The following is a 21,056-nucleotide window of genomic DNA, read 5'->3' as shown; positions in this document are numbered from 1 at the left end:
GAGTACTGGGAGTATGTTTAGCTTTTGCCATAAAAATTGGCAACTAAAAGTTTTGTTCGGCTAGAGAAGCCTGCATTTCATTTCATTGATCCTATTCACTATTGCTTGAAAGTTGAAATGTTCCTCACTCCTTGTGGCACAATAGATAAGTAGCTGGATGAGCCAAAGAGCATGGACTAGTGGCGAAGGGGCAGCATTTCTCTTTGGTTTGTTGTTATTGGCTACTGTGTGACAGGCCAGGCTTTCTTTTGAGTGAGTTGGTCGTTGGAGTAATTTTGTTATTCATTCCTTTTTCTTCGGTAGAAATCCCAAAACACAGTCGATCACAGTAGCTTGCTAGCATTCGAGAAGTAGCAGCTTTCATATTTAAGATTTAACCCCCTTTTTTAACTATTTACTGTTTGGTAAATTTCAGTGTTCTAAAAATGTGGACTTGGTTTGACTTGTGACCCTACTGAAAAATTAGTACCGGGTTAACTGGGAATACATCTTTTTAGTTCTCGGATAAAAAATCAGATGTAATAAAATTTAATTTTATAAATTTAATTATATATATATTATGTATAATAATAATATATTAAACTTAACTATTGTTAGATAATTATGTCTACTTTTATTTAACAATTTTTTCACAATTCTTTGAATATGAAACAGTTGTAGCGGCACTTTTTCTAAAATTTCAGTCTCACCCTCGGGCCTCGGTACTCGTACAGAAAATTTTCCTTGAGATACCCATGAGACCTGAACCGCCAGTTACTTGATTAAAATATAAGTTCTATACTCTCTGCTTTGGAATCACCGTGAGAATGAGAAGTATAGAATTACCTTGATATTTATACTGCTAGAATTACAAAGAAAAGTCTACTTTCCCGTTCACCAGATCCAGACAATCACCCACACTTGTCGAGATGGCTTTGAGATTCTCTCTCAGGCTCCTTGTACTTCTGTATTCCATCTTCAGTTTGGCCCTGCATGCAAGCACAGCCGTAGCTCACAATGATCCAATAATCCAGACTATGGAGCAGTTCTCTGGGTATCCACCGATTCAAGACCCGCCTGTTGCAAACTCAGAAGAAACTCAACAAAACCAGGTTCAACAAATTCTTCTAGTTATATTATACACAATTTTTTTTTGATATTTATTAATTACAAAATATTTGTAATTTTTAGACTATAGGATGAATGAACAATAGAGAAAATGTTTAGGAGACCCGTGTGTGTGTGTTATGGGAAAGAAAATGTTTTGCATGTTTACATTTTAAAGATACCAAGCAATTTATAGTAGTGCCTCAATCAGAGAACAAATTCTTGTGTTCAGATCAGAATTGTTCAAGTCAGTAATCTTTCCTTATGGGCCTCAACAAGATCCATCACATTGTTCTTTTCCTCTTGTGGTGAAGTTGAGTCTGTGGAGATGCAAAGGTTAGTACACTGTGAAACGGACTTCTGTTGAAGCATAAATTTTCTCTCTTCCTTGTGATAATGCGTGTTATACTGTATTTCTTAGCAGTCTGTCTGAGCAGTCTCAGATAGCTTTCGTGACCTTTAAACACTCACTTGGAGCAGACTGTGCCATTATGCTTTCGGTAACTGAACTTATCACTGCTTTTAAGTTTGGTTTAGTTTTGTTTCTGTGGTACCTTTTTGGCATGCGTTAATAACTCAACACCGTTTAAGAGAGATTATCTGTTATTTATAGTTTTGCATATCCTAATTAGGTTCGGCATATTAAAGATAAACAAACGCTTTTTAAATCCTGACAGAGAATTAGTCATCTAGTTTAATTCTATTATTCTTCACAATATGTTTCTATAGTGTGGCTATCCTTGCCTATGATATCAATTCAGCACAATTGTTATCAATACTAGTATTAACCCAATATCACATCTGTTCATTCAATACACACAAGCTAATTGAGAGGAGCACTTAGTAAGATACCATGACAAAGTAATTAGCATGTCGTACTTGGGTACCCTTGCAATATCACTGATTAAAATTTTGGGGAGCAAAAGCTGTCTTAAACTGTGGGGATTTTATAGCTAGAAGTCTAGAACCAAGCAGCCATTGCAGAGGACTAATTCATTAGATGCCATGTTCGCCTCTGAAAACAGTTTTGATGTAGAGCAGCCATTGCAGAGGACTAACCCATTGGGTGCCATAAATATGTTGAACTAACTTTTGTTGCAAACATTGGCTTCTCTTCTTATTTATTAAAACCTTTTTTAAGATGCATTTTCCTTAGGAATTGTACTAAAATGGGTAAACAGTAGTCCTTTAAGGTAACTTTGTTCACATTATAACAGTTTCGATGGACTAGCTGTTATCAAAACATGCCTGATAGAAGATGTACTAGCCTACACAAACAAATTGTCACTTTCTATAGATTTACTGTACTTTTTTGTAATTCCTCTAGACTTGCAGCTTGACACATTTAAAGTTTACAGGGCACAAAGCTACTTGACCTGACTGTAATTATCACTCTGGCTCCCAGTCGGGAGATTCAGAACACTGCTTCATTTCCACATCTGGTAAGGATTTGTATTTCCATGTGCATTTTTAACCTATAACATCCCAATTTAGATGTTGTGAATGGATAACATTATGCGAGATGTTTTCAGGCCACAGAAGACAGAGCTGCAACATATGGAGCTGACTCTTATCTCACCAAAACCAAAAATGTATTTAGTAGCATGGTTGAAAAGGGTTATGTTCTAGGTAAAGCAGTAGCTGTTGGAACTTCTGACAAAGTTCAACAAGTGGATCAAAACCTTCAAGTCTCCCAGAAAGTTAAATCAGCAGTTGCCAAATCTGCTGTATTTGGTAGCGAGTATGTATCCATAGGGGCTTCATGGGTGACGGTCACATTTGATTCAATTGCCAAGGCTGCTGCAGAGGTTAGCCAACATGCTAAGGAGAAGGTGGCAATTGCGGAAGAGGAACAGAGAAGAAAAAGGACTGCTGAAGAGGATCAGGGAAGGAAAACTATGTAGTGCTCTGTAAAACTTATGCATCTAACCCATGCGTAGGCTCATATAGAATCAAGCATTTTCTATCTATGCTCAGGTTGATTTCATTGATAGGCACTACATTAGTTATGTTAGCTCTATTGTAAAATCTCCTTTGTCACCAGTAAAATCTCCTGCTAGCCCATTTGTCTTGCAACTTTTTCTAACATTAGTTATTAATCTTGCAACTTTTTATAACATCATTTTTTACCACCCAAAATATTCCTTTTCAATATATTTCATACCTGTATTTTGTACAAATCTCATATATTGTCGATAAAGTATCTTGTATTATTTAATAATTTGGGTTTTTCGAAAAAATATTAATTTATAAATTAAATTACCAAAAATTATATTCACTTATAATTCAATTGACTTACCGGGAAATTTGTCCAAACATATAAACTAATTAATAATTTACACATAGTTTACTTTACTTTTTTTTTTTTTGATAAAACATAGTTAACTTTACTTGATAATTATAATCCATTCTTTTATTTAAATAATAAAATAATAATAATAATTTAAATTAACCCAAACAATCCCTAAATACTCAGAAGACTAGAACTCTGGACTGTTATCTCTGGTCCGGTGACAACTTTTCGATAGATGCAAACAAGTATTAACCAACAGAACTGGAGGAACCACTAACCAGGGAACCACATATGGAACAAGATGAATGCAGCAATTTCATACCATATGAACTTATATAAACACCAATACCATACGATATTTAATTACTGACTACACTTGGTCAAAGGGAAGAGGACAGTTGAATTCTGCACCACTAATTTACAGCTGGCAGTCTGGGTGGCAGTAACGGTCGGATAGTACACAGCTGGACTCCAATCATCAATGCCACATCTAATGAAATCCGGCGCTTCTCCACCCTCTCGGCCTCTTCTACAAATTCATCCTTTAAAATTAAACAACTATAACAAAATGTTATTTATCAATTTATTACTACTTAGCTTTAAAATATTTGTCCAATGTTTTAGAATAGAATATAATTTTTTGGGTTTGTATAGTGTGTGCTCAAACTAAGCACCAAAATCAATAAGTTTGGTGGATTTTTATTGGTGTGGTGAAGTTGCAGGGGAGTCCATCATTATAAAGAAGTAGGAGCCAATAAAAATCTACCAAACTTATAGAATTTGGTGCTTAGTGTGTGCCCATAAGCACACACTAGAAAAATCGTAAGTTTTTATATTATTGAATTTTTCGTAAATGTATTTTTTAAATTTCATCAAAATTTAGTCGGTGATTAAAATTCATAATTACAGGGAGTATCCAGTATGAAAATACTTTAAGTGCTTAACACGTTTTAGGGTCTGTTTGGGAGTGCTGTTAAAAATTGCTGTGCTGTCAGAAAAAGTGCTGGTAAAATAAGTGCTGTTGTTGAAATCAGATAACTGTTTGGTAATTTTTTGATATTTGCTTATTTTGAGTTATAATATTAAAAAAATAATGTTTTTGATGAGATTTGATAATGAAATCTGTAACAGCTTTCTGCAAAAGCTGAAAAACAGCTTTTTCCAAAAGCATGGGAGGACCTGCTTTCTCCAACAGCAGCTTTTCAGCTAAAAACTGCTGTTCGGAAAAGCTGCTTTTAGATTTACCAAACAGTTTTTCACCTGCTTTTCAGCAAAAAGCTGCTGTTGCTGTCTGCAACAGCAACCCCAAACGGTACCTTAGTAATTCGGAGTAAACATGGTTAAACTTCGGTGCATTCTTGCGTTAGAAATGGCAACGACATGGAATTTTACTAAAAATTTCTGGAGCTGTTCGAATAAAAGTGGAAATTTTATCCATGTACCAAAATATTGATAATAAATTTTACTAAAAATTTTCAAAAACAACAACTTTACATTCATAATTATAACAAGTATTAAAAAGTTAAGGAGTATACAATATATCTTCATTATTCCAGTTTATTATCCCAAGCCTATGGTTCTAGTTAAATTTGAAATTTAATATAATATATATGATTTTATAAAATATATGAAAAATATGAATTAAATTAATCCAACTAAAATATTATGATCCTAACGAACTGAAATTAAAAATATACTGATGAAATTGCGGATAGAGATGAATGACGTAGACGCAGAAAATACTGACTAGAAATCACCGAGTTTCCGATTAATTCGGCTGCGTTTCATCTCATAAATCTCCTCCTCCTGCAAGCTCCGAACCGCCAAAACGCCGCTTTTCTCAATCGCCGACACTCCTCTCAAATCATCAATCTCCGACGATATTTCTACAGACGCAACACATAAAATATTCACGCTAACATAAAAAAGTAAAAAAGTAAATAAATACACTCCGCATTTGAACTTACCTACGGGCTTTGAATTCCGTTTGAAGCCTTTCAAATTATTAACACCTAAATAAATGATCGAAAATAGTTATGGAAACAAATTCGCGAAATTATCGGAAATTGAGAAGTCATGTGTTTGTGTACCTTGAGAAGGATCGTGAGAAGTAAGATAGAGGATGAGGAAGCAGAAGATGATGAGCATCGGGATGATATGGATAAGCTTTTCAGGTGATTTCTGTGGCTTCTGTGACTTGCGGAGCTCTTCGTCGTCGTCACCGGCGACGAGCTGAGAAGATAGCTGGTGCTTTGTTTTGAGGTCATCTGCGGTGAGTTCGATTATATCATTAGGTGCGATGAGGACTCCATTAGTGTGGAGCTTTGAGTTTGGTGAGCCTAGCGATTGTCGGTGCATTTTTCGAATGAGAGAGATGGAGAGAGAGGTGCGTAACTGTGTAAGCGCGTGATTGAAGGAACTAAGGAAGGGTTTATAGTTTATACTATGGGTATCGTAAGCATCTCTTTTAGAAGGGAAGTGGTGGGCTCTCGTGTCTGTGTTGATTTTATTTTCTATTTCTCCAGATCAGCCCTTAACTCCTTCTAAGTTTTTAGTACTACTCCCTCCATTTCAAAATAATAGTCGTTTTGATTTTGTGCACGTAATTTAAGGTGGAAAAAAACATGCTTCTATACATTATTTTTGAATTTTTCTTTTTCTGAATAAAAGTTTAACATCCCTATTTTTATTAAAAAAAAAAAATTTGAAAAATAATATTTAGAAATATGTTTTTTATGCACCTCAAAATACGTGCAAAAAGTCAAAGCGACTATTATTTTGGAATGGACGTCTCAAAAAAAACTTTTTTATTTTTATAGATATTTTATTTTTTGGATGGATTTTTCTTTCTTTTTTTTACTACTTTATACATATTTCTTAATTTCTGTGCCCAACCCAATATAAAAAATTAGGTGGGACGGAAGGAGTATTTATATAAATTCCAAATTTATGAAATTCAGAATCTTTAAATACTCCCTGTATACTAATTTCAATTGATTCTTTTTTCTTTTTTATTGTTGATTGATTAGGTTAGGGCCCTTAATCTAAACTGTACCTGATTGTTCTCTCAATCAGTTAGCAGAGCACATAACAAGGACATGTGTTGATCTCTAATTATTCTTATCCAATTGCTTCTTAGCAAATTAATCATTGTCCAGTCACTACTGTTTGCTGCGTTGAAGCCAAAATATCTCTTGAATGTTTATTTGTGAGTCTGTGACGCTATTTTTAAATTTGTACCAACTATATTTTTATCTGTGTATTATAATACAATTATTCACGGGTCCAGCACACCATTAATAAAATAATTCTTATTTAATGTCCGGTAGGTATTTATTTATTCGGGCGAGGACCGAGTCATTCATTTTTTTATTCACTCTAGCTTTTTCACTGAAAAACAAAACTATATAAATCAGTTGAAAGCGAAGTTCAAAGAAACTTCACCGACAAGTTTTTATTATTTTTAAGGTGTTTTCCACATTTGTCACTTGTTCAGGAGTTTTGCATGTTATTTTTATATTTTAGGCACCTTTTGTTATATGTTGAGGCACTTTCTGCAACTCTTGTTTTTGCCCCCATTGAAAATATGCTAAACTGTAATAACATTAGTACAAAAATATATATTATAACTTGCACTATTATGCTGAGCCTTGCCGCGATGGTCATAAAAAAATATTAACTGGGTAATAAATTATGAATTAAAATACTATATTGATTGTAAATGACTCAAAAGTAAAAATGATAATAGAGTGAATTAATCTATAAAAGCTAGAAACCTGATCATTGTAAATTTATTTTACTTAACCCCCACTTTAATATAATATAGTAGATGATATTTTTTTTCAAAAATATTTAAGTTGCAAAATTTATTTTCAAAAATACGGTACAATCATATATGCGGTCTCAATTGCTGCTTTTATAATAACGTGAAAAATAACCATGTTCAACAATATTGCAACCTCATGTATAACTTTAATTATAAAAATAAATTTAAAAATACAGTTATCCTTACAAATTTTCTTAATTTCTTCTGTGAACGTTATGCAAGAAAAATAATGAAAAGGGAAATTAACCAAACACAAATTACGATCCAAGTCTTTTTATTTGAGTTTGACATGTTAAAATTTAGTCAAATTTTCCCGATTCTAACACGGTATAATTTGTTACTCATATACTTCGTATATTTTCATTTTAAATTATCATAAACTCAACTCTAATTAGAAAAAATTATTTAAAACTTAAACTCATACTCCCATTTATTTTTAATAATAGATTTGAGATTTATGTTTTTATTATTATAGAATGGAGATAGCGGAAGAATATGATAAGGATAATAATGTGCTGTATTATAAAAAGTGAATATTTTGAAAATGTATAAAAATGATGAGACATCTATACTATACTATAATAAGCCAACATGGGTATAATTTGTAGTTCAAGGTTATAGTTATATTTTTTGGTTTGGTACTCTCCTTTTGGTACTACAAGTCTACAAATGTGGAGTCTATTAGTATTATATTGTTAAACAGTTTCAAATACTAAAAACACTCATAACAATTCATTATCATATAATATTTCATTAAAAAATTATAATAATGTTATAAATAAAATTATAAATATACAATTTTGAATATCTTTTTTTAACAAGACCGTTCATATAACTCTTTTTTAACTTTAACGTGTTATATTTCAATATAAACACGAATCATTACATAACTCTTTCTAATTCTAATCTAAAAGTTATTGTTGTCAAACAAACCAAGATTACAAAATTACGTTGAAATTCGATTGATTAGATCACCGAATCTTTCAAAGGTATTATTACACGATCGGCTATGTTTGGAAAAGATTTAATTTTTGTGATATTTTTTATTTTTAAATCTATGTGTACTAAATTCGGATTAAATGTACTAAAATCCTGACACACACAAACATATATATATATATTACTAATAAAATGATGTTAATATTTAAATTATAAATAATAAATTACGAATTATATACTCGTTCGTGCTTCGCACGGGTTAAAGGCTAGTCTAAATAAATTAGCGGAGGGGATATCAACTCAAAAATTAATAACCAAAGAGTTTTTTTTGTTTGTTTTAAAGACGCAAAATGCAGTTAGAGAATTGCAAACTAAACGGGCTTTCAAAAACAAAGCAAACTGTTCATTGCAATGGGCTTATTGTGCCGGAAGAAGAGGCTGGGCCGACAAGCCCAAGAAAGAAAACGCAAATAAATAGTTCCACGATAACTTGTTTGACAAGATGAATAGCTTGTGACCAAAGCAGTGACCTACAAATCGGACCATTAAATATTGATTTTTCAAATCACACACTCCTCAAAAGCACCCACTAATTCCTAGAAATCCAAGATTAAAAATCGAAATTGAAAGCAAGATTCAAGATTGAAACTTGTTGAGGATTGATTGATTATTACAATGGTGCTGTGGGAAATAGCATTAGCAACTGCTTATTTTTTGGGCCTAAAACCAACTTATAAGCTCGCCCTCAAGATTCAGGGTCGGCTCATTCCTCTCGAACACCCCAGGACCCGTCAATTTGTTTACAGGTCTCCCCTCTCTCTGATTTATTGAAGAGTGTTGATAGTTTACTATGCTCTCCCTCTCTCTCTCTCTCTCTGTTTAATTGAGCCTGTATATTGTGCTGTGTTTTTTAATGCTTGGTGAAATTGGTAATTTGTTTAGGTTTGATTAGATGATTATTAGTTTTGCGATAAAATGTAGAAGGTTTTTGGATGATGATATGAATTTGGGGTGATTTCCGCGAGTATGTTAAGTCGTGATTATCAATGTTGGCATTGGATTTGTTGTGACTTGTGATAAACAATAAGCGGAAGCTTTAATGGGAATATCAAACTTTGATTTTGACAGTGGCATCATTCATGATCTAATAGATTGATTTGTGATGTTGCTGGGTTGGCGTTTGAATATAATTATTGTGGAATTTCAGTTTTTTCTAGGGAGCTCAAATGTTGCATTTTATGTCATGGTGGACCCCTTTTGGCATGCTGAAAACTCATGTACTTATCCTTTTTTTGAGTTGAGCATACTGAAATATAAGGGTTTTGTTTAAATTGTGTGGTGATATATGGGTAATAAAAAGAAATTTTCACATAGAGAAGAAAATACTCTTGGGTTTTGTAGTGTTAGAGCATTGCAAGCCTGACATCAGTTGCATGATTATGACATTAATATTTTTATAGTTTCAACCAAATTATGTATTTTTGCAGATATACTCTTGCGTTTTGAAAGTTTCTAATGATCTATATTAATGTATGAACAACGGAGTGTGATCTGTTTAAATCTTGGAGAAGCATCACAGAAGCATTTATGCAAATCATTTTGAACACCACTCATTTGCGCATATCCAATCACGCTCCTTCTCCGAATGTAATACAAATGATGTTTGCCCACCAATTCAGACCTACTGTCCGACACCCCATTTTACAGATGGCTTTCTGGTTTCCCTCCTACCCCTGTATGCAGTAGCTTCATTTAGTGCATTATGATAGTTAGCTTTCAGGTCCTTGCTATACTGGATTGGCCGACTGCTCCTAAAATTTTTTACTTTTACCTCTCATTCATCGTGCCACCCTGGAATAAAGCATCCGTTGCATATCTTCAGCATCTATAATACTTCTAATAGTGATTAAAGTCATGTAGGGACCACTTTCTATATCCTTCAGCAACCATGCCAATGTGAAGGAAATTTAATGTATTTATCTGTAGTTACCTAGATGATTGCAGAACTATATTCTGATTAAAATTTGGCCACAATCAGTTATTTTTTTTATTTTTGTAATGAAAAGTTGATAATTTTTTTATTGCGTATGGGTACTAGAGTCAAATATTAATTACTTCACACTTCTATCGTATATCTTGTATTAAGGTTAACATATGAACTTTAGGCTTGTTCTATTTGTTCTTGTGTCTTATTCTAAAACATTAGCTTTGTAGGACAACTTTCAAATGCCTAATATTTGCCTATTGTTCAGCCTATCTAATTATAATGCCTTCATATATGTGCGTAGATATTTAAAAACATTTTCCATAGTAAAAGGCATTAAGATTGTAGTTACTTGGTCTTGCAATTCGTTTTTCTTTTTGCTAAATGGTCTTGCAATTCTTTTACTGTTTTTGTATGTACAATTTGGCTGACAGAATAGTTAGCCATTTAGCCTAGCTGATACTCTCCTCTCTTATTCTTAAGAGGTTGTGGATTTGAAGCTGAACAGAGACAGGGCACTAGGATGTCTGAGTAATAAAATTTTGTTATTGACCATTACCATGAAACACTTTTGGCTAAGCTTCAGATAACACGCAGCATATGTTCTTACATGTATCTTTGCCTCTTTTTTTTTTTTTTCCTTTTCAAGACAAGACAAAAGTATTTTTCTAGTTATAATAGTTACCGCCACTTCTAGCTGCTTTGGTCATCAAGGATTTCACTGTATATTGCTTTTGTTTGTTTTGCGTTACAGGCGAACTCGGGCTGTATTCGATATGGCAGTAAGAATCCACAAGCATATCCAAGAAAGAGACATCGAAGTTGGGCGGAACTTAGGAAATTGGATCCTCCGATGGCTTGACAACGCAAAACCATCAGCTGAGATTCGTGGTCCCCAGCTACTGCATAATACAATTGTGACAAAACAATTAACCAATGTGTTGCACAAGAAGACTCCTAGTCCTGCACTCCGCACAATATGTAGTTTGAAGAACGGGTTTAGAGAGTCGGGTAAGCATCTATTTAGCTCCACGAGAACCATGTGGCGTAACCGCTTTCCTCCTATTACAATGATGATGCCAGGAATTAACAACCAGTACAGAAATATGTCCATCTATGGTCCTCAAGTATTCACATCAAAGTATGTAAGCTTTGGATCAGAGGGGGTTGTCAGGAAGGACATAGTGGAGTGGTTGGTCCGCAATTAAGAAATGTAATACCTCTATTTCCTTTTTGGAGTAGGATTGCAATACTCTAGCTAACAAGGAAGTGTCATGACAAATGCAGTAGCTGCTAAACAGTGATGGTCAGTATACGTTGTCTGTAGTGCCTCTATATTTTCTTTCACCCTTGACGGCCATTTTACAGTCAACCTTTGATATATTAACTGACTGACACTTGTAAGCCAACAGAATTGCTTTATATGTATCTTCTGGTAGATTTATAGAACTTTGTATCTGCCATGACACATACATGTTCTGCTTGGCAGTCTGAACCCCGGAATAATGAGAATAATGTCTGTACAATTTCATTTGCAGCCAACTGGGAATTATTTGCATAGATTTTCATATAGAGAGGTTGTACTATTTGTAATCTAGTTATCTTATTCACCATGGCAGCAGCTTCATGTCTTGTATGTATCTTCTTCATCCTTGTATGAGCTTCGTCATCCAGCATGACAGCATCTCCTCATTTATGTTTTCAGTTCATTATAGTTCTGTCTAGTTCAGGAACTGTTTGTACTTTTCTTATCTCATTATGCAGTCTTTTCTATTATAGTTTGGGAACTTGAATTTCATTTGAAATCTTGGATTTGATCAAATGACATGTTTGGATACACAAACAAAATTAGATTTGAATTTCATTTGAAAATCCAGAACATTCAATTATAGTTGAGAATTTGAAATGATACAATCAAATCATGTCATTTGAAATCCAAAATTTGAAATTTTGGATGTTTTCAAATGTAATTTAGATGGATTCATTATAACATATGATCTTTTAGGATGACAATTTTAGATGGATTCGTTATGACAGGTGATCTTTTTAGGATGACGATCTTAGATGAATTTATTATCACATGTGATCTTTTTAAGATGAAGGCAGTGACGGACATTGCTCAATTCAAATTTTAAACTTCAAACATTCTTGAATACTGAAATTAATAGAATTCAATACATAAACAATATGTTGCAGTGTCAAGAACACATCAAGCTTGATTCTGAACAATCTCTCGACTCAGTTCAGATTGCTACAATCCAAAAACAAACAAAAAGTATCTAGTAATATCCCACTCGGAATTAGAATACTAGAAGACTGTTTTTTTGGTTGGAAAAATCATTCTATACATCCAAACGATCTCAGTAGAGATAGGATTTCATTTTACCGAAAATCACAATTACATACCTGAAAGGCTGAAACACAAAAATGCTTAACACATTCAAATCCAAGAGTTGTCAAAAGCAGCCGAAGTTATGGCTTGCGAGAACTCCTGAAAACTGATCCTTCCATCTCCATCAGTATCAGCTTCTTTGATCATCTCCGTCAGCTCCTCCGCCGTTAATGGATGACCAAGCTTCGCCATTGAATTGGCTAATTCAGTCTCCGTGATAAACCCGTTTCCATCTCGATCAAACATCTTGAACAACTGCCTCAATTGATCCTCAGTGTAAGGAGATTTCTCAGGCAAAAGCTGCGGCGCAATCAATCCCACAAACTCCGAAAACTCGATGAGGCCATTATTATTCGTATCAGCTTTCTGTATCAACGTCTCCAGCTGATCAGGACTAGGTTTCAATCCAAGTGATCGTAACAACGAGCCGAGTTCAAGTTGAGTCAAGCTCCCATCCTTATTCCGGTCAAAAGACCTGAATATCTCGCGGAGCTCAGTAATCTGATCATCATCCAATTTCAATGTCTCCTTGTCGCTGGCCATACTATATAAAATCAAAAACACCCTCAACTGAAAATCCCGCAAAACAACACAAGGTAAGGCTCTAAAATGCCACTAAATGAAGCAGGCTCGAAAAATACTACAAAAACGTGCACCAGACTCCCGTGTCAGCATGGTACGATTGAAATTCTTGTCCCATAATATCTGGAAAAGATTTTCCGTCACCTCTGTATCTCCAAAGCCTATTGATAAAAAAGAATGAAGAGCTGATGATTTAAGAGCAGGGGGGATATTATTTAGTGTATTAATGGATTTGTAGCCCCGTCAAATCAAATAAAACAAATGATGGAAGTAGAAATGTAGAGCACCTGGTTCAAAGGATGATCCTACTAATTAGCAGCTTAACGTTGACGTACTATTCGGATCGAGAAATTGGACAGAAGAACAACTAGTGGTAGTCTACAACTCCTTGTCTATTCGCCAACTAACTATAGTAATTTATTCGTAAATTGATGCCTATTTCTCTGTTCGTTATGATTGCCACGTCTGTTAGTTTTACTCGTTTTTGGTGATTAGTATTGCTTATTATCTGTTTATTACTCCCTCCATCCCATTTTAAGTGTCCACTTTGCAAATTTCACACATCTTAAGAAATAATTAATGTAATGTTTTTACCATTATCTTCACGCACCTATTCGTCTTGGTTTTTATAAATATTAATTACCTATAGCATTACTTCTACTATGTTTTTGACCTTTCTTCATACGGGTTGTTCCCTAAGGGCACAGGTTAAACTGTCATCATTATCTTTTTTTTTTATGCAGCAACTGTTCTCTCTCTCCTCCTTTTTATGTGAAACAACGCTTCATTAATTATGTTTTTCTGATTGTTTGCTTTCTTTTTTAACCACATATTTTACTCTTTTTACATACTATATTCAAAAAAATATTATTCATAAATTATATACAAGTTAAAATTTTATTAAATACTAATTATATATTTATTTTTGATTTATCTTTCAAAATTATATATTTATGATAAAATGTAATTTATTTCAAAAAAATGTCAACATAAAACAAATTTTCTTATCAAATTGTATGGCAACTTTTAATCATAAATAACAACGAGCCCCCTGCATATACACTAATTTTCTAATTAATTAAAATCACCTTCTAACTATTTTTTATTATATATCATATTGGCTTATTTTAATTAGAAAATTAGTGTATATGCAGGGGGGCCTCATTATTATTTGTGGGACAAAATTAATACAATTTGTCATAAAATTAATTAATTATATTTTTTTGAATATAATATGTAAAATATGTGGTTAAAAAAGAAAGTACAACAATAAAAAAAATAATTAATGAAACGTTAATTGTTTCGCGTGAAAAGGAGAAGAGAGAGAACAGTTGACAGAAAAAGAGGACAATAATGACAGCTTAACCTGTGCCCTGAGGGCACAGGATAGACAACCCGTTCTTCATATTGGAACTAGTTGGTTGTAATTAATATCATATTGGAACTAGTAAAAAATGCATGGGTTAAAGAGTATGACACATATTTTGGGAATTTTTTTTTGGCAAAGTGGACACTTAAAATGGGATGGAGGGAGTATTCGCCAATTACGGAGCTCGGGTGCGTATCCGAAAGATAGCGGCAGCAGGTTCCTACGTTAGAAAAAAAAATTATCATTTTGTATTTTAATTATTTAATTATTTTGTGTATCTGACATATATAATTATTTATTTTTTGGGGTAGGCTTATTATTAGTTCCTAATTACCTTAACTCATCAATTTGGCATGATATTCGGCCCAATTTATCACAATGAAATTGATTCAAAATCACAAAATTCCTAAGAAAATTTCAAATATAATAATATGCTTGACGGACAATTTTATAGATGTGACATATAACTTGGCTCCACTTGTGACTTAGTTGGGGAACTCCCAACTAACTAGAGCAAGAATATTTTCTCAAAAAACTAGAACAAGAATATCAGATAAACAGATAATTTCAATATCAGATAAACAGATAATTTCAATATATATTATTTTTAATTTTTAGTTTTGATGCATCGAACAAAATTCTTCGCGCCAACCTTAATAATATAAAAATAATAATTCCCTGTCCCAAGAATATTCATTTATCAAAATAGACAGTAGCTGTAAAGTGTTAAGTTGGGTCATGTTCACTTTGTGATAGTTTGATAAGCTTCCTTTCTATTATTAATTATTATCGCTGAGAACATGATTTGGTACAAAAAGTGAAACAGAGAAAAACGCCAGAGGGGGGCGGGGACTCCGTGAAGCTATGATCTTTTTACTGGTGACAGGGTGGTTTCTTTAGTATTCTTTTTATGGTTTTTTTTGTGCCGCCGCTATGGACGGTGGCTTTAATATGGCCATATGGACATTCCATTCCAATTACCATATCAATTTCAGTTTTATATTATAAAACCTGAGTCTTATATCTTATGATAACATTTGTGCATACATAATTCCAACAAGACCCCATGCTGCAAAATTATAAACGAAACAGATCAGGGGAGGGAGAACATGTGATATTTGTATGCTTTTCCAATAAGAAAATAAAGCAGCGATAACTAGGACACCATCAGCCTCGACACAAAAATTTTCATATATGGACTTCAGGAACTACTGGTCCCTGGTAAAAAGGCAAAATCTGCGACTTCTATATACAACAATTGAGAAGGTAACTACAAAATGGCTGAGTCATATGAGGGCTCTCAGTATGTTGGAACCAAGAATTATTCGATTCAGTACAATACATCATATAAGGTGTTGCTTAAGTGACAATGGCCATGAATCTGCATTCTTTCATCCTGTCTCTTTAGTATATAAATTGGTGAACAGCATGCTGGCGGAGAGTAACGATAGTCTCAACCTTGCAACAAAAATGATAACATACATCTTAGATAAACCTTAATACCGTCTCAAACTTTGAAATGTGATCAGTAAAATATACATCATCTATAATTATATATTTCTACAGTTTCAAAATTAAAATTTCTTTCTCTTTGACAGTTGTAGAGGGTTTTCTAGGGTAAGTCACAAAGATGAGGCAATTTGATCATTATTTTTATTGTTATTATCTACTCTTATCCAGCGATAATTTTTAAATATAAACAAGTTGTACAACCTTACATGATAGCAATGACATACCTGATAACTGGTCCAAAAGGGGACTTCCTTCTTTAGCGAGCACAAAGAGGCCACCATCCCCTCTTGAAATGCGAAGATCTTTGTCGAGGTATGTGATAATAAGCCAAGAATTTGACCGTTCACCTGGAATGCGAACCTTTAGAGGAGGCTGACCAGATATACCACGTGCTATACCTGCCACCGCTTCTTGAAGAGGATTCAGAGACTGCTGTACTGGTGACAGGTTGATTGTCTGGCCAAATATATTTATATTCTCCGGAAGGCTCACACTCGACTTGATATCCGGAGGTTGGAAGGAACCTTCCGTAAAGGTGACCTACATATAACCAGTGAACATGAGCTGAAATTCAAGGTGATATATATCTCCAATAGTAAACACACTTGGAATAGTCCATGTTATCACGTATTTATTTATTTTTATATGTTTTTAAACCTAAAAGTTTATGTACCTGTATTCTTGAAGGACTTCGAACTTCAAAAGTTGCCAATGCACTAAAGGAGACAGTGGCAAAAGGGCTTGACAATGTTATGGTATTATCAATGGTAAGGTTGCTAGTACTAATTGATTGACAGATTTTATCAACCTTCAAAAATGGCGTCGTGCCTGCTGCGAGAAAAGGCAGCAACTCAGAAAATGCTGTGTACCTGATACATAACACAACGAATTAACATCAATAGGTGATCCATAAATAAATACATAAAATTCCAGTGTTCTAATAATTGTAAATCCTAGGTATAAGCAATTAATGAGCAGTAAACTACAATCAACATAGCATAAAATTTATATCATGAGTGACGATATCAACTTATAATAATTTTAATTATGATAACGGGAAAATGATTTTAGAAAAAATGCTATTCGCAAATCGCACCATTAATATTAGTTAATGTTCAATATGTTATATTGGTCAATTTGAGGGTATAAGTAAAACAAACAATATCATCCAATTTACACACAATGACACAAAAAATAAATAAATAAAAATTCAAAATGCACCTCCTTTTAAAATAAAGAGCTCTCCTAATTTATATAGAGAATATAAAACTCAAAGACATCAGAAAAAAACACTGTCAACCGTTGTATATTTTTTTTTCTGAGGATATAAAACTAAAAGACATCGGAAAAGACACTGTGAGACCTTGTATAAATTTTTTTCTGCAGAACAGCCGCTTTCTTAGGAATAAGACAAATAATCTTACATTTTAATACAGTGATTTTCAAAAAATTGAAGTGCAAATATACACGATTTATGCAGTGCTTATCAAAGAATTTAAGTGTCTATGCATAGTTTTCAAGCCCCAAACTCAAACCCTATATGCACCTATAGATGTCTATGAACCATTGACATTTTAGCCTCTAATAATCAAAAGCTTCTCGCCATTTCATAGTCAAATAACTCAAATCTCTGTCTTCTGAAGCAACTAAAGTGATAATGTGCAGCTAAGGTTGTGTTCACTTGACCTAAATGGAATGTTGGAATAAAAATAATCATTCCATTAAATTTTTGATTAAGTAAAGTTCTTTTGAAATTGAATGGAAATAACATAAAATTTTACAATATTTTAAATTATTTAATATCAAATAAATTATTTTTTTACGAGTCCTTTAACTTACACTTCACGAGTCCTTTAAAAAAATATGCATTTTACGATTCCTTAACAAAAACTAATAATTTTGCTTATTTGGCACTAATTAATTTAACACAGCTATCATTTATTATACACACTTTTAAAGGTAGCTATTGACATGAATGGAATAGATAAATGAAATTCACGATTCCTTAAAAAACTATACGATCTCCGGTTCCTTGAAAGAAAACTACTACTAATATATATGCTCATGTGAAACCAAGTAATTTAACACAGCTATTATTACTTACCCAGAGTGATGATTGTTTAGAGGTGGTTGTTGACTCATTCCCACCCTCCACTCTGTCTCTCTACAAAGGGATTGCAATCTACTCTATGTCTCCTATAACTTAACTCGAACTCAAACCTATTAAGTTCGACTAGGCCTCAATTCGATTATATAAGTATATCACAAATTGAATACAAAATTGCGAGGGAATATTAGTACTGCAATTTAATAGGAAATGTGAAATCCTGGCTCAACAAACTACTCAGAAAAACTAAAAAAGTTAAGTTCAATAGCTCACTAAAATCCCCCCTGCACATACCATAAATTAGCCCAAGCACGAAGCATACTTATCCACATTAAACTAAACATCAAGAAACCAAAATTAAGGGTAAAACAAACAATGTACATACAGCAAAACCCAATTGCCATCAAGCTCAACGACAGCATCAGTGGGCGCAGCAATCGGATTCAAAGCCTCCAACTGCGAAACCAGCTCGAAAACCTCCCCTCTAACCTCACTAGAAGCCTTAACACCCAAATCAGTGCCATAAACACTATCCACCAAACACCTCTTCAGCTCCTCCAATCTCTCACTACCACTCTCATCACTCTTATCACCCCCAACATTCCCATTCCCAGATACAACAAAGTCTCGCTCACTTGTCGCACCCCACTCATCATCATTCTTAGGAGGGTCCGAATCAGCCAGTTTGGTGGCGGGTTCCGGATCCGGGTCGGACTTTTCGCCCCATTCATCGGGGATATTTGAAGTCGGGGCTCTGTCCGGCTCTTCGTCGTCGTCGCCGGAAATTGGATCGTCGGGATATGGGCGGGAGAAGCGGATGGGGGCGGTGAAAGTGAGTTTATGGGGTCGTGGAGTAATGGGAAAAGAGAGGGTGCGAGGGGTGGTCGGAAAGAGACGGTGGGTTCCGGCGACGGCGGTGGGGGTTTTGGAAGGGAGGGAGAGAGGTGTGTGGAGGAGAGAAGACATCTTTCTTGATTTTCAGGTCAATTGAATGGACCAAATCACCGCCTTGCTGTTTTTTTTCCTGTTCTTCCTTTTTCGGCTATATTGTACAATAGGTTTTTTAATAAAGAAAATATCGTGCCTATTTTGAATGAATTTTATTATAAAAAATTACATACCAGATCATTAATAAAAAAGAACATATTCCTTAGGATCTATGAAACAACCCGGGTCAAATCCCAAATCTTTTTTGAAAATTAGGTCAAGTCTCGAATTCTGAATCTGAAAATAAGCCGAAATAAACTGGCTCAATTGCAACTTGGGTAATTCACCAGCCCACCACATGCCCCAAAAGATCATGATTTGTTGGTGCAATTAGTAGTAGTGCTCATGCTTATAAACTGAACTAAAGTCTCCACACGACTCGGGACCAGGTTGTTTCATATTGTATTCAGAGTAGGCTCTCGAAAGCTTGATTCGTCAAGTTGTCAGAGGTGGGGACACGAATGCTGGTGGTATTATCCCACAATGGATAGAGATCCGGAGACGATATGAATCTTATCTGAAATTCGAATTAAATTTTAATTTTAAAAATAATAGTATCCAATATATATAATAATAAAATATTTACTATAAATAGCATGATTCCACGTGAAACTCATATATGTGTGTACTTTTTTCTGAAATTTTTTCTGAATTCCATAATAATTTATATTAATAATTTGGATGAGTTTTGATGTCTGATTATATATATGAAATTTAATTAATGTTTAATCTTTTTATTATAATTTAATTAAAAATAAATTATTGTGATAATATTTTTTGTTATTTTTTTAAGATGTTCTTTTGGAGTGAAACTATTATAGAAAATATATTAGTTATATAATATAGTCATTTAAATTTTAGTAATTTTTTTTCAAGAATATGCATTTATTTCCAAAAATAAGTTAAATAAAAAATCAATATCAATTGTGACCCTACTCTAGCTACAAAAATTTAGTACTCTGATCAAACATGCTTCGGCTGCAAGATACTGAGTGGAAGAACTATACATCAATTGTGACTGCATAATGAGCAGATAGATTCGATGTTCCGCGATGATGATTAGATGCCCCTGTAACCTTAAAGTGTGCTAATGTTGCAAGCTCATGAACGGCCTCTGCAAGATTTGACATAACACGCAGCAACTTGAACAAGCAATGAAGCTACTGTCACAGCTGGGATTATCTGCAACAGGTCGGTGTCAGCCCACAAGCCTGTCTTTAGTGAAGATTTCAATTCAGGCTCTTCACTGCATTTTTCGCGTTTAAAATATGAGAAGAATCTGCAGCAGATGACCACCTTGTCATTGTTCGAATTGACAAAGCCAAACTAGACTCGGTGCTCATCTTTTTGCAGGCTTGTTCAACTTTCTTTCATTGGGTATCTGTGAAAAATAAACATGTTATAAGTGACTGTGTTAAGCCTGCACAGTGACGCTGCTAAGCACACTTGTGTGAGCTTGTAGTGATGCTGTTCTATCTTCCACAATTATATTGTCTGATGTTTTGAACAACTCATCTCCGGCCAGATCCTGCAGGCAAGCACGTATTAATTTATATATTAAAGCATTTGTAGGAAGAGACAGAAAGAAAAAGAAAAAGACGATGAATTTTATGGTGTTTTTCCATGTTAGGAGCAAGTTGTTTATGAAGATCATCTCCAGCCCAGGCTGGATAAATTAAAATGCATATGAAGATAATAGATGTAGCGCCGCCAATAAAGATTGTCCACATTCTTTTTTGAGCCCTGAAATCATTTGTTCATTTTACTTAATTAGTGGTGAGCAGGGGCGGAGCTACCGTTGGGCCGCGTCCACCCTCCCGCAACTTATTCAGAGGACTGCGGTGTATTGTTTATGACAACTAGGTAATTGAATATACAAGTTCTGGTTAGCAATATCAAGATGAGATATCATACTCTTTATCTGTATGAAATTTTAGTTTTAACACAATGGAGTACATATAATAATCATGTATCATCAC

The 21,056-nt window shown here is 34.0% G+C and overlaps 5 protein-coding genes across 9 annotated transcripts; 2 read left to right on the top strand and 3 right to left on the bottom strand.

Annotated features, from left to right (window-relative positions):
- The first annotated feature begins 712 nt into the window (after positions 1-712).
- On the top strand, positions 713-3,203 carry LOC108205824 (binding partner of ACD11 1). Of its 2 annotated transcripts, none has more exons than XM_064088371.1 (5): positions 713-1,091; positions 1,319-1,422; positions 1,508-1,586; positions 2,445-2,528; positions 2,619-3,203. In XM_064088371.1, the coding sequence occupies exons 1-5, from the start codon at positions 909-911 to the stop codon at positions 2,988-2,990; spliced, it is 822 nt and encodes a 273-aa protein (XP_063944441.1). In that variant the 5' UTR covers positions 713-908; the 3' UTR covers positions 2,991-3,203. The 2 variants fall into 2 exon arrangements, with proteins under 2 accessions (XP_063944441.1, XP_017231404.1); XM_017375915.2 differs by having other exon boundaries at positions 752-1,091; positions 1,511-1,586.
- A 313-nt stretch (positions 3,204-3,516) lies between these two features.
- Positions 3,517-5,831, bottom strand: LOC108206770 (uncharacterized). 4 transcript variants are annotated; one of them, XM_064088368.1, is made up of 4 exons: positions 5,470-5,829; positions 5,347-5,391; positions 5,127-5,265; positions 3,517-3,937 (listed from the first exon to the last, which is right to left on the bottom strand). In XM_064088368.1, the coding sequence occupies exons 1-4, from the start codon at positions 5,735-5,737 to the stop codon at positions 3,793-3,795; spliced, it is 597 nt and encodes a 198-aa protein (XP_063944438.1). In that variant the 5' UTR covers positions 5,738-5,829; the 3' UTR covers positions 3,517-3,792. The 4 variants fall into 4 exon arrangements, with proteins under 4 accessions (XP_063944438.1, XP_017232661.1, XP_063944439.1 ...); XM_017377172.2 differs by having other exon boundaries at positions 3,517-3,908; positions 5,470-5,826; XM_064088370.1 differs by having other exon boundaries at positions 3,694-3,921; positions 5,470-5,827.
- A 2,817-nt stretch (positions 5,832-8,648) lies between these two features.
- Positions 8,649-11,665, top strand: LOC108206791 (uncharacterized). The gene is made up of 2 exons (XM_017377198.2): positions 8,649-8,950; positions 10,883-11,665. Exons 1-2 carry the CDS (start codon positions 8,820-8,822, stop codon positions 11,334-11,336), a joined length of 585 nt encoding a protein of 194 aa, XP_017232687.1. The 5' UTR covers positions 8,649-8,819; the 3' UTR covers positions 11,337-11,665.
- A 586-nt stretch (positions 11,666-12,251) lies between these two features.
- On the bottom strand, positions 12,252-13,530 carry LOC108206721 (probable calcium-binding protein CML11). The gene is made up of 2 exons (XM_017377108.2): positions 13,390-13,530; positions 12,252-13,263 (listed from the first exon to the last, which is right to left on the bottom strand). The coding sequence occupies exon 2, from the start codon at positions 13,061-13,063 to the stop codon at positions 12,569-12,571; it is 495 nt and encodes a 164-aa protein (XP_017232597.1). The 5' UTR covers positions 13,064-13,263; positions 13,390-13,530; the 3' UTR covers positions 12,252-12,568.
- Positions 13,531-15,644: 2,114 nt separating this feature from the next.
- Positions 15,645-19,128, bottom strand: LOC108205785 (plastoglobulin-1, chloroplastic). Its single transcript, XM_017375857.2, has 4 exons — positions 18,476-19,128; positions 16,657-16,852; positions 16,208-16,523; positions 15,645-15,929 (listed from the first exon to the last, which is right to left on the bottom strand). Exons 1-4 carry the CDS (start codon positions 19,054-19,056, stop codon positions 15,925-15,927), a joined length of 1,098 nt encoding a protein of 365 aa, XP_017231346.1. The 5' UTR covers positions 19,057-19,128; the 3' UTR covers positions 15,645-15,924.
- Positions 19,129-21,056: the final 1,928 nt, after the last annotated feature.

This window comes from Daucus carota, chromosome 2, assembly GCF_001625215.2.
Source record: "Daucus carota subsp. sativus chromosome 2, DH1 v3.0, whole genome shotgun sequence".
Taxonomy (NCBI): Eukaryota; Viridiplantae; Streptophyta; class Magnoliopsida; order Apiales; family Apiaceae; genus Daucus; species Daucus carota.
This window is presented reverse-complemented; position numbering and strand designations above follow the sequence as displayed.

Bases quoted from the DNA above. Each gene is read 5' to 3' on its own strand.
- LOC108205824 (XM_064088371.1), top strand. From the start codon at position 909: ATGGCTTTGAGATTCTCTCTCAGGCTCCTTGTACTTCTGTATTCCATC. The intron at 1,587-2,444 runs GTAACTGAACTT...TAAAGTTTACAG, and splicing joins ACTGTGCCATTATGCTTTCG to GGCACAAAGCTACTTGACCT. The intron at 2,529-2,618 runs GTAAGGATTTGT...AGATGTTTTCAG, and splicing joins CTGCTTCATTTCCACATCTG to GCCACAGAAGACAGAGCTGC.
- LOC108206770 (XM_064088368.1), bottom strand. From the start codon at position 5,737: ATGCACCGACAATCGCTAGGCTCACCAAACTCAAAGCTCCACACTAAT. The intron at 5,266-5,346 runs GTAAGTTCAAAT...TTGCGTCTGTAG, and splicing joins ACGGAATTCAAAGCCCGTAG to AAATATCGTCGGAGATTGAT. The intron at 3,938-5,126 runs GTCAGTATTTTC...ATTTTGTTATAG, and splicing joins CGGAAACTCGGTGATTTCTA to TTGTTTAATTTTAAAGGATG.
- LOC108206791 (XM_017377198.2), top strand. From the start codon at position 8,820: ATGGTGCTGTGGGAAATAGCATTAGCAACTGCTTATTTTTTGGGCCTA. The intron at 8,951-10,882 runs GTCTCCCCTCTC...TTTGCGTTACAG, and splicing joins ACCCGTCAATTTGTTTACAG to GCGAACTCGGGCTGTATTCG.
- LOC108206721 (XM_017377108.2), bottom strand. From the start codon at position 13,063: ATGGCCAGCGACAAGGAGACATTGAAATTGGATGATGATCAGATTACT.
- LOC108205785 (XM_017375857.2), bottom strand. From the start codon at position 19,056: ATGTCTTCTCTCCTCCACACACCTCTCTCCCTCCCTTCCAAAACCCCC. The intron at 16,853-18,475 runs GTATGTACATTG...GTTATGTATCAG, and splicing joins GATGGCAATTGGGTTTTGCT to GTACACAGCATTTTCTGAGT. The intron at 16,524-16,656 runs GTACATAAACTT...GGTTATATGTAG, and splicing joins GAAGTCCTTCAAGAATACAG to GTCACCTTTACGGAAGGTTC.